We start from the raw sequence: 18005 nt of genomic DNA, 5'->3' as shown, positions 1-18005 counted from the left end.
TGATCTTCAAAATCAAGGGACAATTGATGTCCAACAGATCCGTTCAAGTGACAATCTGGCAGATTTATTAACAAAGTCACTCCCAAAATCCTCCTTTGAAAGATTGGTACATGAGATTGGGATGCGCCGATTTCGAGACATTAAATGATGTCGGCAAGAGGGGGAGACTGTACTCTTTTTTTCTTGGTCAGGTTTTTTTCCCATTGAATTTTTTTTTGACAAGGTTTTTAATGAGGCAGTCCCCATCACTAAAGAATATTGTACTCTTTTTTCTTCACTAAGGTTTTTTTCCCATTGGATTTTTTTAGTAAGGTTTTAACAAGGCAATAATCCTAAATGGACATTCAATGGGAGTGTTGTGATAAGATTGAATATGTGGATGTCCATTCTCAAGAGAGATTGAATTTAATGAATGTTAAAAATATTATCTTTTGTATACCTATAAATAGGAGGCTAATCCTCAGGCAATATGCATACAACATTAATAACAATAATTTTCTCTCTCTATTATCTATATACAAAACTTTTTTTTCTCTCTTTCTTTCATACACTACTACTATACATATATTAATATATAAATGAATTATCTCCTTTATAATAGTAATTATAAGGAATATTACTATTAGAGCTATCTAATTATATTTTATATTTTATATTTTATATTTGTTACCTCTCCCTTATTTATTTATTTAGTTATTTTATAACAAGAAACTTTTTGTTTTGTTTTGGTGTGGATATGCTATGCATGATATTTGTATGTATTAATGATATGGCACAAAAAACGAAAGCGGCATGTATTGGAACTTGGAAGTGGGCAGTGGCCACACAAGTTGCAGTAGTCCACAACCACAGGTGTGATTGAAGCAGACTCCCACTGAACGCGACATTATGACCTAACAAACATCTATTCGTTATTCCGAGCGGCGATGCTTGCTATCTCCACGTTAATAACACCAACACCAGACATTATCGTAAGGTTCTCTAAGCTTTGTCGAATCAATAATATAACTAAACCAAACAATGACAATCCCATCCCTCTTCCCAAGCCACATACTAAATTACTAATATATTACATTACATAAAACACGCACCACGCATCTATCAATCTCCATGTATCCCACCATATAATTATATCATTAGATTAGATGAGATTACATTACCTTGTTCAATCATATGTGTCGCTGCTTTAATATCTATATATACGGGATAATAATTTCTGTAAATTGGCATTAGTTATAAGTGAATTTTGCGGTGTTTATTACTTAATATTTAAATTTTGTCTAATTTATTTTTATAATAAATTTTAAATATTTAAAAATTATTTTTTTTATATTTTTAAATTAAATATTAATTTTTATATATTTATATTTTTGGACACATTAAACACTCTCTTTTACAAGTACCATAACAATCTCCTAAATTATATACACAAGAGTAAAATATGATAAGTATTGATGTGGGATAGATAGATAGGACAAGATTAGTCAGTGGACAAATATGCTTACTTGCTTAGCTTGCTCACTCACTTATTCATTCATTAAATTACCGTGTGACTGCAACTCCTATTACATACTCTACTTTTGTTCCTATATCTATTCTGTGGAGTAGTATACCTTATCTCCTGAGACATTCATTCGCTGAGAAAAACAAAGATGGGGTGCGCCTCCTCAAAGGGTATCGACCCCGCCAACGCAGGCGTATACCGTCCAGCACCGACGAGCTTCGCTGTGTTCGACATTAACGCCATAGAGGAGCCATGGCTCAAGCACCTCAACAACACTCCCCAAACCCATCAGGACGAGAAGCCCATCCCCACCCACGTGCCCACCCCTATTCTCCACAAGCTCAACATGCTTGATTCAACCGAAGCTCCCCAATCATGGGACGAAGTTAGCAAAGCCCTCCAAGACCTCAACAAGCCCTTACAACCGCCCGAGGAACCGCCACAAAAGCTAAATCCACATCCACAGCCCCGCAAGACCATGTCGTTCCACACATTGGAAGAATTAGACGCCAAGTTAAACCCCAAACCCAGGCCAGAGTTGACCAAAGCTGCCACCACCAACTGGAAGTTGAACAAAAAGGAGTTCAATAAACAACCACCGCCTGCACCAATAAGAACATCTGGAAAGGAAGAGGAAGCGGAAGAAGGAGGCGTGAGAATCAAACCGGTGAAAGACAACATCTTCATAGTGAGGGACAGGATGGAGAGGCAAAAGGAAGAAAAGGAATCAGCATACGAGAAGATAAGTCGGGACCCGCTGAGTTCGTTCCCGGAGAAGTGCCCGCCGGGGGGAGAGGAGGCGGTAGTGCTTTACACAACGTCTCTGGGGGGAGTTCGGAAGACGTACGAGGAGTGCAACAGAGCGAGGGAGGTTCTGGAAGGGCAGAGGGTGGTAATCGATGAGAGGGACGTGTCACTGCACGGTGAATTCCTTCGGGAGCTGAAGGAGGTGCTGCGGGAAGAGGAGCAGGTTCGGCTGCCTCGAGTTTTCGTGAAGGGAAGGTACGTTGGTGGGTTGAGCGAGTTGGTGGAGCTGCAAGAGACGGGTCGACTCAGAAGGATTCTGAATGCGAGTGGTGTCGAGAGAGGCCTTGGTAGGCAGGCGTGTGGAGGGTGCGGTGGAGTCAGGTTTGTTCCTTGTTTGGATTGTGGTGGCAGCTGCAAGCTTCCTTCCAAGGAAAGGTGCCCTAATTGCAATGAAAATGGCTTAGTCCATTGCCCTGCTTGTCTTTCTCTTTGATTCTGTCTTCGTAAACAATACATCTTTCGTTATGCTTTTTGCCTTTTTGGAATGTGGAATTGTCGCTACAATGAACCTAGGCACCTCAACAACACTACCCCGTCCCCTTGTTGCTTGCTTGCTTGTTAACTTGAAAAAAAAAAAAAAAAAATCATGTTCAGTGGGTTGGGGCCAATGACCTCTTCATCTCCCCTCATCCTTTTTATTATTTAGTTTATATTGCATCCTGCGATCAACCTCCGCTGTCATCCCTGACCAGTACTCATGAACTTTTATATACAGTTTAACTACTTTATGGCCACGTCTGTGTTTTGTATGCGAATGTTATAAAGAAAAGGTTTTTATTGAATTTTGGCCAGCATGTAACCAGCAGAGGAAGGTGAACCATTGGATGAAATCTCATACCAATCTCACACCATCAAATCATTATTGATGGTTAGTTGATGGCTAACAATCACAAAAATTGCTGGCCTCTAGCATTGCTCATGTTATAATGTCTTCAAGAGAATGTAATATTCATTTATTTAAGGTAAATTTTTTTTTGACGCATTTACAGCCGGCATTTATAGCGGGTAATAATAGGAAGATAAAAAAATTAAAATTTATTTTATTTAGTATTTATTAATTATTATTAGAATTAATAAATATTCACTAACATAAATTTTGATTATTTTTGACTAATTTTATTTTATTATTAAATATTTTTGTTTAAATCTTAAAGTTTGACATCCAACTCCACGTGTCACTTAATCACTAAAGCATCATCATTAACACCATTAATCGTCATCATTCAGCCGCGCAAGCTTTGTTTTGGATGAAAAAAGAGAAATAAAGTCGAGTGAGAAGAAAGAAATCGTGACCCTTCAAAAACTTTCGAGTTCGATTTCTTAAACTTTGTAATTCCGATAAAAAATCTAATTCAATTAATGTATTCGTATCTTTTTCGTCACGTTGACGCTATTTTTGTTCGGGAGAAATCGATAGTAAAAACTCTCTTCCAAACTTGTATGGTTCAACCAAGTAAGATAAAGATGGAGTAGTCGATTTTTTTTGACGTTTTCTTTTTCAATTATTTGGTCAGAAACCTTCTCTGGAGCTTCGGTTGTTGTGATTTTCGCACGAAGGTAAGAGTTGATAATTTTGTTCTGATTAAATATGAATGTGATAAGTGAATATTAGTTTGATTGATTATTATTTGAGTTTGATTGAGTTTATGTTGAAGTTTGTTGAATTATTGTTGTTTTCTTGAGATCTATGGTTCGACCATGTGAAAACAGCACAACTGAAGTATTATTGATGACTTTTGGCGCTATTGCAATATGGGATATTGATAAATGTTGATGAGGTTTGATGGTAAAACTGTAAAAAATCGATAACCATAAAGCTCAAAAATGGATTAAAAATCAAGTATAAATTTTGGAGAAAGTCACAAGAAAGGTTTCGGTTTTGGAGAGCTGTTTTATCACCAACACAATTATTTTTGAGAATAAAATTGTAATTTGATAAAAGATTGAGGTTGATTTTGTAATTATATAAGTTTTGGAGTATTTTGAGTAAAAAGTAAGAGTTCAGAGGTAAATGGGCATTCTATAAAAATTCTGGGTTACTTTTGTAAATATTAATATATCTGAGATTTAGTTAATATTTTCTAAAAATATTAGGCTAAAAATAAAATACTTAAAAGCTTAGGTTTAAAATATAATTTCTAAAAGATAAAGAATAAAGCTTTAATGAAACTAGTTTTTGTATATCAAATTAGTATATTCGTATTAAAGCCATTATTTTTATTAAGTAAGAAAAGAAAAGTAAAATAATAAGATCCTCTAAAAGCATTAGAAATACAGAGTTATGTTGAGAATCATACAATCCTCTTTTCATAAGACATTTAGGGAAATGCCAGAGAATAGTGCGAACAAGATTTGATATATTGAGAATAATAAAGTAAAAGACTGAAAAAAGAAAAAATAGAAGAAAAAAAGAAAGAAAATGAGCAGAAATATTGTTTGACACTGAGAACGAGCTGAGATGGTTGTTTATTGGTGAAAACGAGCAAATGTATGGTGGTAATTTCACTGAGAAGTTGCTTTCTAAGGATACATCATCCATAGAGGGTCGCACCTGTAAGGTGGTGTCCTTACAGAGATTATCAATACATACATTAGCTAGGAATGAGCCGCAACTATAAGACAGAGGTTGCTTACAGAGGTTATGTTTGCGCACATTAGCTCAAGAAAGTCGCACCTGTAAGGTAGATGTTGTTTACAGAGGTTATACTAAATGGAAAGTCAAGCTCAGACAAAAGTTGCTCGGTTATGTCGGGAGTGGGTAGAAACCAATAGATGAGCTTATTACCTGCACTAGGAATAGGCATGCATTATGATTGTTTGTGCATATTTTTTGTGAATTGTGTTTTCTGTAATTATGTGTGTGTTACATCTGATTTCTATGCTCTTTAATTATTATGCCTGGTTGTGCTTGTTGACTGTTGCTATAGCTGAGTATTTAATAAAATGAACCTAACTAGCTATCCCGACCCAACTAGGGACTTCCTAGTTCTTAACCCTTATTTTCCTTCTTTAGATGGAGACGGGAGTGATCTTCTATGAGTTGGACGATCCCTACATATACGAGGACCCGATGCATTACATTTTCTACATAGTAGCCGCTGAGCTTCGAGTACGACTGTATGTGTTACATGACCATCCTTTCCAGAATCTGATCAACACTCCTTTCTTTGACCCTGACGCCCCCTACGAGTTTCCTTTATCTTGGCTTCATTTGGATGCTCCACATAATCTGTTTCATATGAACCTAGACACTCTCATCCTGTACAGCCCGAGGACCAGGTTATTCCCCTGCCGGACCCAGTTGAGCAGCATGTGTCTAAGTGGAATGTTCCATTAGAGCCGGTTTCATCACCTTCGTCTGGTGCATAGACCAGAGAGTAGTCTAGACTTTCTGTAGATACTTTGGATACATCACCTGTGAACAGACTTGTGTCTGCTGATGGGCCTGTGCATATGAATTTGACCAGTGATAGCTGATGTCAAGGCATCTTAGGCTAGTTTTACTAGCCTTTTTCTTTGTTTTTAATAGGTTTTATGGACTTTCTTGAGTTATAAGTAAGCAATTTGGGTAGAAATTCATGCATACCTAGATTCATCAAATTATGATTAATTTGATGAAATTTCATGAAAATTATGCTATAATTACTTGTGTGATAAGAATGATTAGAATTCTCATGACTTTAGCAAAGCTTTGATGCATATGTTGGTTGATGATAGGTGAAAGAAAGTATAGAGGAAGGTTGGAGAAGGAGCTTGGAGAAGATGAAGAAGAAGCAACGTTGGTGGCCTAGTTGGACCACCAACGTCGCCTCCAACGTTGGAAGAGGGGCAAAGCAAGTCTCTACATGATTAACTGATGTTCACATTTGAGGGAGCATTGGACATGCAACGATAACCCTAACATGGTAAAGAAATGAGCTCTCTGGAGACTCTGAAAAATTGCAGCGACGCGCACGCATGCTACACGCATAGATGCGGATGGGAATTTCTTGCAATCCACGTGCACGCGTGCTGTGCGTATATGCGTGGATATGCAAGGTTGGACCCCAAACGTTACCTTAAACGTGAAAGCCAACATGCGCAATCTTGAATCTGAAATTCTTATTTTGAAAAAGTACAATGGCGCGCTCGCGTATATGTGAATTTTGAGCATCTACGCACATGTGTACATGACGCGCACGTGTAGATGTGAATTTTGACCCAAGCGCGTAGACGCGACAGCACGCGTACGCGTGGGTTAGCAGAACGTTGGCCCTCCAACGTTGAGTCAAACGCCAATGACTTTCTGGTTTTTCTAATTTCGCTCTAAATGGTGTTTGAGTCAACTTTGCGCATCAAACGTTAACTCCAACGTGAAGCATCAGAATTCACAATTCAAACAGATCTCTTCTCAACAGCAACGGAAACCAATTGGAGCCATTTTCAATCCAATTCCATCAAGGCCAAAAGCCCAATTCAGAGATTGAAGATGAATGGAAGAAAGTGTATAAATAGCTTAGAATTTAAGTTAGAGAGGAGCTTTTCCCATTTTTTCTATTTTTCTACACTTACTGCACTTTTCATTTTGAATTCAGAATGTATATTTTAATTCAAATTTCCATTTTGAGAGCTATGAACAACTAAACCCCTTTCATTTAGTTAGGGAGCTCTGTGTAATTCAATGGATCAACATTAGTTTTCATTCATCTTCTTATTTTTTTCTCTTAATTTTGCTAGAAAGCTTTCGTTCTTCATCTGATTGGATAGTTATCTTGGGAAAGAAGCTTTTCATAATTGGATCTCCTCAGAACCTTGGAAGAGGATTGAGGAGATCATGCTAGAAATGCTTTCTCACATTGGATTAGATTGGGGTTTGGATGGATATAGTGACATGTAATCCTACCAACACTTTGATCTATGAATTTGTGTGGTATAATCAGTGACCAAACTTCATCTCTTCCCATGAGCACTTAAATCAAGGAATTGGGCAATTGTTCATGCTTAGAGAGATTGGTGAGCCAAGGAATTGGGATCCAATCACTTAAGATTGCCAAGGAGATCAATGAATGCATTGATTGCGAAAGAGATGAGAATGAATTTGATCTGGAAAATTATACATCTCCTGAACCCAATGATTTCCACACTCTGATCTACGCATTCTTTTATATTCTGCTTCCTTAATTTCATGCTTAATCCCCATTCCCATTTATTTTCCAGCAATTTAAGATTCTGTCATTTAATTTTTTGCAATTTAAGATTTTGTCATTCAATTTCATGCAATTTAAGTTTCCCGCCAATTTACTTTCTGCAATTCTCAACCAAATCTGATTTCGCTCAACTAGCACAATTCACCAATTATAATTGATCGATCTACCAATCCCTGTGGGATTTGACCTCACTCTATTGTGAGTTTTTTACTTGACGACAAACCGGTGCACTTGCCGGTAGGAAACTTGTTGAGAGATGGTTTCCGAGCGTATCACATTTATGGCGCCGTTGTCGGGGATTGATTTTGTATTGACAATTACTAAATTGGAGGATAACTAGATTGAGCACTTTTCTTTTCTTTTGGTTAATGGAGTTTTTAATTTCAGCTGTTCATTTTAATTTTTCTGCAATTTTAGTTGCTTTTCCTTAATTTCTTCATTCTCTTTTACTTTCCAGAAAACTAACTCACTAACCCACGAACTATTTGATAAATTGCTCTAACCAAGCTAACTATACTCTGTATTAGTGGACTCTGCATTTGCTGTTTGTTGTACTTGTTCATTATATGACAGGTATAAGAGAGGCCTCAACCTCATTTGATAGTGAACCCGAAATAACCTTTCTGAGATTAAGGAGGGAAGCAAGAGGAAAGAGGACTGTTGGTGCAGAAGAAGAGGAGGAAGATTTGGATATAACCATGGAGGATGATATGGAAAACCATCAGGAAGGAGAGGTGAATAATCATGTCAGAAGAGGTGGAGCCAACCCTGCGGGACAAGAGAGGAGAGTTCTGGGATCATACATCAATCCAAACCCAGGAAACTGTGGTAGCAGCATTCAAAAGCCAACTATCAATGCTAATAACTTCGAATTGAAACCCTAGCTCATAACTCTTGTCCAGAACAACTGCTCTTTTGGAGGGAGTTTCCTAGAGGATCCTAATGAGCATCTCACTAAATTCCAAAGGATATGTGACATAGTTAAATCTAATGGTGTTCATCCTGACACTTATAGCTTACTACTGTTTCCATTTTCTTTGAGGGACAAAGCATCAAAATGGCTAGAATCATTTCCAAAGGAAAGCTTGACCACCTGGGAAGATGTAATGAGCAGATTCTTGACAAGGTTCTACCCTCCACAAAAAGTAAATAGGCTAAGAACGGAAGTACAGACATTCAGACAGCAGGATGGTGATACAATTTATCAAGCTTGGAAGAGATTCAAGGATTTAACAAGGAAATGCCCCCTGATATGTTTAATAAGTGGGTGCAGATCCATATCTTTTATGAAGGGTTGAATCATGAATTGTAGAAGGCTGTAGACCACTCATCTGGAGGTTTCCTAAACAAAAAGAAGACCATTGAAGAAGCCATTGATGTGATAGAAATAGTGGCTGACAACGAGTACTTTTATGCCTCAGACAGAAGCAACAACAGGGGAGTCCTAGAATTAAACCATATGGATGCAATCCTGGCTCAGAACAAGATGATTACCAAGTAACTGGCTAAATTGACTAAGCAAATGGAGAAGAATCAGGCCGCAGAAATCCATACTCAACCATCACCTCAAGAAGAGTTGGAGACAGAAGAAGGAGTTAACTGGGAGGATGCTAATAATCCGTATTCTAAAACCTATAACTCTGGTTGGAAAAACCACCTAAACTTTGGGTGGGGGAACCAACAAAACCAAGGCCAAGACCACAGACTACACAATCCAACTCAATATAACAACTCCATTCACCAAAACTCCAAACAAAGACCATACCAGACCACACAAAATACTTATTCACAACAACCATACCAAAGCCACAACGACCACTCTCAACACCCAAATTCCAACCAACCATCACCACATGATGAAGATAGAATGGCCAAAATGGAAGCTATGATTGCCAATCTTTGCAAAGAGTCTGAAGCCATGAAAAAATTCTGGGAAGAAGTGAGGGGTAGTATAAATAGCCGAGGAGAGGTTATTAAGAACCTCGAATCTCAAATAGGACATCTTTCACAGCAGATTCCGAAGTTCACTGATAGTTTCCCAAGTGACATAGAGAAAAATCCAAGAGAGGAAATGAAGAAGGTGAGATGAGAAGAGTGTAAGGTAATTGCTCTTGCAAATAAAGAAATCCTGAAAGAAGAAACCAGTAAGCCAACAGAGCATAGCCAAGAAAGTTCCGAGAGAAACATGGAGAAAAAGGAACAAGGAGCTGTATCTATACAAGGGAAAAAAGCAACAAGGAAGGAAATGCCGAAATCTTATTTGCCAAAGGCACCATTTCCTCAGAGGCTCAGAGGAGGTGATAAAGAAATGTCATATTCAAGATTCCTAGATGTGTTCGCATCTCTCAGTGTCAACATTCCCTTTATCAAAACTCTCCAATAGATGCCTACATACATCAAGTGTATGAAAGAGCTACTGACTAGGAAATGAACTTTAAAAGGGGGACAAACAGTGACAATGAACAAGAAATGTAGAGCTCTCATTAAGAAGGACGTGCTCCTGAAGAAGAAAGATCCAGGGAGCTTTCATATTCCATGTGTCATAGGAGAAACAAAAATTGACAGAGGATTTTGTGATCTAGGAGCTAGTATAAATGTAATGCCTCTGTCTCTTGTGAAGAAGTTGCAAGTCAATAAGCTGAGATCCACGGATGTAATCATACAACTGGCTGATAAAACTCAGAAGTAGGCTGAAGGAATAGTTGAAAATGTGTTGGTGAAAGTGGAAAACTACTTTCTCCCCACAGACTTTGTTGTTCTGGACATGGAGGAAAGCTACCTTTATCCCATTATTCTTGGAAGACCATTTCTAGCCACTGGTCGAGCACTCATTGATGTAGAACAAGGAGAGTTGATACTGAAAATACATGATGAGCAGCTCACTTTGCAGGTCTTCAAGCCCATGCATGAATCTGCACAAGAGAGAAAGAAATTGAAGGAAGAATATAGGGAGAGCTTTCTAAATGAGAATAGCAATGAACCACCAGACAAGCATCTGGAGTTTCCCTTGATAGATAAACAAGAAACTCAAGAGATGAAGCAACCAATGGAGTTCAAGGAAGAGCTGAAGCCACGAGAATTAGGAAGAGCAGCTAACAAGGATCTCCCTAACACAAGAGTCAATGGAGCACTAATGGACGAAGAGAAAAGAGATGTAAAGAAATTGCCAAGGGGATGGAGAAATAATAAGGTGCCTACAGAAGGTTTCTCCCAAGGAGACAAGGTAATATCAATCCACCAGCCACCAATCCCACCCCATCTTCCAACCATTCCATCTCAGTTACTGGTGCACGAAAATTACACTCACACTATGTAATTCCGCACAACTAACCAGCAAGTGCACTGGGCCGTCCAAGTAATACGTTACGTGAGTAAGGGTCGAATCCCACAGAGATTGTTGGCTTGAAGCAAGCTATGGTTATCTTATTATTCTTAGTCATGATACCAATAAGGTTCTTTAGTTTTAATTGTAAAAAGTGAAAGGGCATAAAATAAGTAACTGTTACGCAATAATGGAGTATATGTTGGAGTTTTGGAGATGCTTTGTCTTCTGAATCCCTGTAACATAATGCTTTCTTACTTTCAAACATGCAAGGCTCCTTCCATGGCAAGCTGTATGTAGGGCGTCACTGTTGTCAATGGCTACTTCCCATCCTCTCAGTGAAAATGGTCCAAATGCTCTGTCACAGCACGGCTAATCATCTGTGGGTTCTCGATCATGTCGGAATAGGATCCATTGATCCTTTTGCGTCTGTCACTACGCTCAACACTTGCAAGTTTGAAGCTTGTCACAGTCATCCAATCCTTGAATCCTACTCGGAATACCACAGACAAGGTTTAGACCTTCCGGATTCTCAAGGATGCTGTCAGTGGATTCTAGCTTATACCACGAAGATTCTGATTAAGGAATTTAAGAGATACTCATTCAATCTAATGTAGAACGGAGGTGGTTATCAAATACACGTTCATGGGTTGAGAATGGTGATGAGTGTCACAGATCATCACATTCATCATGGTTAAGTACGAATCAGTATCTTAGATAGAAGCAAGCGTGTTTGAAGGGGAAACAGAAATAATTGCCTTAATTCATCGAGACGCTGCAGAGCTCCTCACCCCCAACAATGGAGTTTAGAGACTCATGCCGTCAAAGAGTACAAAGTTTAGATCTAAAATGTTATGAGATGCAAAATAAATCTCTAAAAGTTGTTTTAAATACTAAGCTAGTAACCTATGTTTACAGAAAATAAGTAAACTAAGATGGATAGTGCAGAAATCCACTTCTGGGGCCCACTTGGTGTGTGTTGGGGCTGAGACTTGAGCTTCTCACGTGCCTGGGCTGTTTTTGGAGTTAAACATCAGGTTGTAACCTGTTTCTGGCGTTCAACTCCAACTTGTAACCTGTTTTTGGCGTTCAACGCCAGAATGCAACATGGAATTGGCGTTAAACGCCAGTTTATGTCATTTATTTTCGCGCAAAGTATAAACTATTATATATTGCTGGAAAGCCATGGATGTCTACTTTCCAACCCAATTGAGAGTGAGCCAATTGGACTCATGTAGTGCCAAAAAATCTATTCCGAGTGCAGGGAGGTCAGAATCCAACAACATCAGCAGTCCTTTTTCAGCCTGAATCAGATTTTTGCTCAGCTCCCTCAATTTCAGCCAAAAAATACCCAAAATCATAGAAAAACACACAAACTCATAGTAAAGTCTAGAAATATGAATTTTGCCTAAAAACTAATAAAAATATACTAAAAACTAGCTAAAACATACTAAAAACTATATGAAATTACCCCCAAAAAGCGTATAAAATATCCGCTCATTACAACACCAAACTTAAACTGTTGCTTGTCCTCAAGCAACTAGATAAATAAAATAGGATAAAAAGAAATCAAGAAGCAATAGTATCTCAGAGTTTTAAGTGAAGCTCAGATTCTAATTAGATGAGCGGGACTAGTAGCTTTTTGCTTCCGAACAGTCTTGGCATCTCACTTTATCCTTTGAAATTCAGAATGATTGACATCCATAGGAACTCAGAATTCAGATAGTATTATTGATTCTCCTAGTTTAGTATGTTGATTCTTGAACACAGCTACTTTATGAGTCTTGGCCGTGGCCCTAAGCACTTTGTTTTCCAATATTACCATCGGATACATAAATGCCACAGACACATAACTGGGTGAACCTTTTCAGATTGTGACTTAGCTTTGCTCAAGTCCCCAATTAGAGGTGTCCTGAGTTCTTAAGCACACTCTTTTGCTTTGGATCACGACTTTAACCACTCAGTCTCAAGCTTTTCACTTGGACCTGCATGCCACAAGCACATGGTTAGGGATAGCTTGATCTAGCCGCTTAGGCCTGGATTTACTTCCTTGGGCCCTCCTATCCATTGATGCTCAAAGCCTTGGATCATTTTCACCCTTTCCTTTTGGTTTAAAGGGCTGTTGGATTTTTCTACCTCTTTTGCTTTTTTTTTCTAATTTTTCTTGCTTCAAGAATCAATTTCATGATTTTTCAGATCAGCAATAATATTTCTCTTGTTCATCATTCTTTTAGGAGCCAACAATTTTAACATTCATAAAATTAAATATAAAAAAATATGCACTATTCAAGCATTCATTCAGAAGACAAAAAGTATTGCCACCACATATAAATAACTAGAATTTTCCTTATTAAGAACTCGAAAAAAATATTGCCTCTTTATTCTAAAAATCTACTATTTTATTCATGTTTGATGATGATGAGAAAAATAAATTATAGCTTAATTGGAGATAAAATCAAAATAGAGATACTAATTACTACTACTTCATATTTGACTTCTAAGGTAAATTCCTAATAAGAACAATTATCACAGAGTTAAAGCTAAGATTAGCACTCAACAACCTTTATTTTGGGAGGTGGATGGTCCTTTAATCTATGGGGTGCTTGGTCCTTCAAGAGACAGCTTCTGACGCTTTAGTTCCCTCAGTTCACGCCCTTGCTCTTCTTGTTCCTTAAGCAGTTTACAAAGTATGCTATTTTGATTTTGCTGTTCTTCCTTTAGTTGCTCCATAGCTTCTTGCAAATTGGTGCCAGATGCTTCAAGGTGCTCCCAGTATTCAATTTGAGGGATTTCCGGGAGGAACTCCTGTGCTCTCCTCTTGATGGGGTCGTCCTGCACCTGTTGTCCCTCCATTAACTTTTTGGTGATTGGTCTCTCAACTGAGATATACTCAATTACTCCCATCTTCACGCCAGCATCTTTACATAGCATAGAGATTAAGTTTGGATAAGCCAATTTGGCATCTTTGGAGTTCTTGTTTGCAATTGTGTAAAGTTTACAAGAAATCAGCTGATGAACTTCTACTTCTTTTCCTAACATAATGCAATGGATCATTACTGCTCTTTTGATGGTGACTTCAGAGCGGTTGCTAGTGGGCAGTATAGAACGCCCAGTGAAGTCCAGCCAGCCTCTGGCGACTAGTTTGAGATCTTCTCTCTTGAGTTGATTTAGGACACTCTTTGTGCTGGTTGTCCACTTGGTTCCAGGGAGGCATATGTCCTCTAGAATTTTGTCCAAGCCCTTATTTGTTCTCATCATTCTCCTATTAAAGGAGCCTGGGTCATCTTTCAGCTGAGGTAGCTTGAAGATCTCCCAGATTTTGTCAGGATGAAGGTGAACAATCTTTCCTCTGACCAGAGTTCGATAGTCATAAAAGGCGGCTCCAGCTAATCTCTACCGGTCTGTTTGCCACAGATTAGAGTAGAATTTCTGAACCATGTTCCTTCCCACCTTTGTCTCAGGATTAGCTAGGATTTCCCAGCTCCTGTTTTGAATTTGCTCTTGGATCTCTGGATATTCGTCTTCTTTCAGATCGAATTTAACTTTCGGGATCACTGACCTTAGACCCATTATTTTGTAGTAATGGTTTGAATGTTCTTTGGTTAAGAAATTCCCTTGATTCCAAAGTAGTTTTGGAATATTCTCTTTCTTGCCTCTTGGAGTGGTTTGTTTTCCCTTAGGAGCCATGATCTTAGTGGGTATGGCTTAGTGATCACGGATAAACACACCAAACTTAGAGGTTTGCTTGTTGGTGCACGAAATTGCAATCACACTTTTGCAATCCGCACAACTGACCAGCAAGTGCACTGGGTCGTCCAAGTAATACCTTACGTGAGTAAGGGTCGAATCCCATGGAGATTGTTGGCTTGAAGCAGACTATGGTTATCTTATAATTCTTAGTCAGGATATCAATTATAGTTATCAGTTTGAATTACAAAAAATAAAAGGGCACAAAATAAATAATTGTACGCTATTATGGAGAATATGTTGGAGTTTTGGAGATGCTGTGTCCTCTGAATTCCTGCAACATAATACTTTCTTACATGCAAAAGTGCAAAGTTCCTTCCATGGCAAGCTGTATGTAGGGTGTCACCGTTGTCAATGTCTACTTCCCATCCTCTCAGTGAAAATGGTCCAAATGCTCTGTCACAGCACGGCAAATCATCTGTTGGTTCTCGATCATGTCGGAATAGAGTCCATTGATTCTTTTGTGTTTGTCATCATGCCCAACAATTGTGAGTTTGAAGCTCGTCACAGTCATTCAATCTTGAATCCTACTTGGAATACCACAGACAAGGTTTAGACTTTCCGGATTCTCATGAATGCCGCCATCAATTCTAGCTTATACCACGAAGATTCTGATTAAGAAATCTAAGAGATACTCATCCAATATGATATGGAACGGAGGAGGTTGTCAGGCACACATTCATAGATTGAGGAAGGTGATGAGTGTCACGGATCATCACCTTCTTCATAGTGAAGCACGAATGAACATCTTAGATAGGAACAAGCGTGTTTGAATGGAAAAAAAAAATAATTGCATTAATTCATCGAGACGCTGCAGAGCTCCTCACCCCCAACAATGGGGTTTAGAGACTCATGCTGCCAAAGGTACAAATTTCAGATCTAAAAATGTCATGAGATACAAAATAAGTCTATAAAAGTTGTTTAAATACCAAACTAGTAACCTAGGTTTAGAGAAAATGAGTAAACTAACATGGATAGTGCAGAAATCCACTTTTGGGGCCCACTTGGTGTGTGCTGGGGCTGAGACTTGAGCTTCTCACGTGTCTGGGCTGTTTCTAGAGTTAAACGTCAGGTTGTAACCTGTTTCTGGCGTTCAACTCCAACTTGTAACCTGTTTCTGGCCTTCAACGCCAGAATGCAACATGGAACTGGCGTTAAATGCCAGTTTATGTCGTTTATCTTCGTGCAAATGATGCCAGGGCATTTTGGCCAGTTTTACTGACCTTTTCTTTACTGTTTTTAAGGTAGTTTCATGCATTTTCTTAGGAAATAAGCTAGTTTTGGGTAGATATTCACTTACATCTTGATTCAAGCAAACATTGTGAATTTTGAATGATTTCATGAGAATTATGCATAAATTGAATGATAAATTGGATGATGCATGATCCCATGATTAAGAGCAAGACTTTGATGCACTTTGTTTGATTGATTTCAGGCCAAAAGAAGAAGAGAAGAGCCACGTTAGTGGCTACGTTAGTTACACTAACGTGGGCACTAACGTGGAAGGAAGGAAAGCCACAACGTTAGTGAGAAAAGTTAGTGGCATTAACTTTGAAGAAAGGAAATGGAGCCAACGTTAGTGACACTTAACATTATCACTAATGTTGGACCAAGCTCATGAGTGTCCACGTTAGAGTCCACGTTAACCTAGTTAACGTGGCTTCTAACGTTAAGAAGGAAGGGGGGAAGCCAACGTTAGTGACACTCAACATTGTCACTAACGTTGGCCATAGCACATTAAGCCACGTTAACTCCCACGTTAACCTAGTTAACGTGGAAGCTAACGTGAAGGAACAAAGTGGTCGACAACGTTAGTGACACCCAACATTGTCACTAACGTTGGAAGCAACCACACAACCCCCCAAAGAGCCACGTTAACTTCCACGTTAACTTAGTTAACGTGGAGGCTAACGTGTGAAAAAAGAAGGTGCTCGCCAACGTTAGTGACACCCAACATTGTCACTAACGTTGGAAGGAGCCACACATGCCACCATGAGCCACGTTAACTCCCACGTTAACTTAGTTAACGTGGAAGTTAACGTGGTACCTGACAGCCTGACCATGCCTTCTTCAAACACGCATAACTTGAGCCACAAAACTCCAAATGAGGTGATTCTAGTGGTATTGGAAAGTAGTATTCCAGAGCTTTCCAAGCATATATGGCACTACATGGTTGACACTAAATTTGAGGGAGAAAACCTGCCCCGAAAGTGCAATGATGAACATGGTATCAACCTGTATTAAGGTCAACTGACCTCTTCATCTTCCAAGAAGTGTAACTCGAGTTGTAGAGCTCCAAATGATGCGCTTCCAAAAGAATTGGAAAGTAGACATCCAGGGCTTTCTAAAAATGTATAATAGTATCTGGTGGACACTAAGTTTGAGCTTCAGAAACTGGCAATAATGAAGCCCTGATCGCTAGCGTTATTGGCAATCAACATTTCCAGTAATGTTGGCATATATGCCAGCGACCATGTCCACTTCAAAGGAGCATAACTTGAGCTACAGAGGTCCAATTGAGGTGATTCCAGTTGCGTTAGAAACATGACATTCAGAGCTTTCCAACAATGTATAATACTCTATAGTGGGCATGAAATTGGAGCACAAACAAGAGGCATCTTTTAAGCCCCAAAAACACCAACTGGGCAGCAAGTGCAACGTTAGCCACAATAATTTTAGCACTAACACCACACTTGTAGCGTTAGTGTGGCTAACTTTAGTACTAACTTTGGCACCTGGACCTCAACTTGACCCACTACTCTCTCAAGTCCACTTCAAAGCTCAAGCAAGCAAGCCCACAATTGTCAACCAATCAAGAGCACAAGAAGCATCTAGAATAGGAATTTTCATTTTATTGTAATTTGTTTTTAATTTCATTTTTGGTAATTTAGGAGAGCCTATATAAAGGCCTTAGTTTTTACGAGAGCCTACATAAAGGCCTTAGTTTTTACATTCAAGTCATTCGGGGAAACATAGAATTGAAGGAAGGGGGAGAGATTGAAGACCAATTCGAATTTCTGTGAATTGGCACACTCCAAGGGGAGTGGGTCTTCGGACCCCTCCCCTCAACCACTCTTCTTCCTTTTCTTTTCTTTTATTTTTCTTAGTAGTAGTTTAGTTCTAGTTTGTACTTTTCATTTATGAATTTTGAAGTTTCAATTTCAGTTTTAATCTTCATCTTTACTTTTCTACACTTTCTTTCTTTTTCTATTTTGGTAGAGCAATGATAAACTAACTCTTTACATTGGGTTAGAAAGCTCTATTGTGATTCAATGGATTAAGTGTAGTTCTTATTCTTCTTCTTCTATCTTTTCTCTTGATTTTGCTTGAAAGCTTTTGATCTTCATCCAATTGGATAGTTATCTTTGAAAAGAAGCTATTCAAACTTGGATCTTTTCGGAACCTTGAAAGAGGAATGAAGAGATCAGCTAGAAATGCT

The 18005-nt window shown here is 38.7% G+C and overlaps 1 protein-coding gene across 1 annotated transcript; it reads left to right on the top strand.

Moving 5' to 3' along the window:
* Window positions 1-1454: 1454 nt before the first annotated feature.
* On the top strand, window positions 1455-3293 carry LOC107479714 (uncharacterized protein At5g39865). The gene has a single exon (XM_016099816.3). The coding sequence runs from the start codon at window positions 1653-1655 to the stop codon at window positions 2742-2744; it is 1092 nt and encodes a 363-aa protein (XP_015955302.1). The 5' UTR covers window positions 1455-1652; the 3' UTR covers window positions 2745-3293.
* Window positions 3294-18005: the final 14712 nt, after the last annotated feature.

The sequence above is a fragment of the Arachis duranensis genome, chromosome 3, assembly GCF_000817695.3.
Source record: "Arachis duranensis cultivar V14167 chromosome 3, aradu.V14167.gnm2.J7QH, whole genome shotgun sequence".
Taxonomy (NCBI): Eukaryota; Viridiplantae; Streptophyta; class Magnoliopsida; order Fabales; family Fabaceae; genus Arachis; species Arachis duranensis.
The sequence above is the reverse complement of the archived record's forward strand: the minus strand, read 5'-3'. Positions and strand labels throughout refer to the sequence as shown.

What these genes read in the sequence shown, in the direction of transcription:
- LOC107479714 (XM_016099816.3), top strand. Translation starts at nt 1,653, where the DNA reads ATGGGGTGCGCCTCCTCAAAGGGTATCGACCCCGCCAACGCAGGCGTA.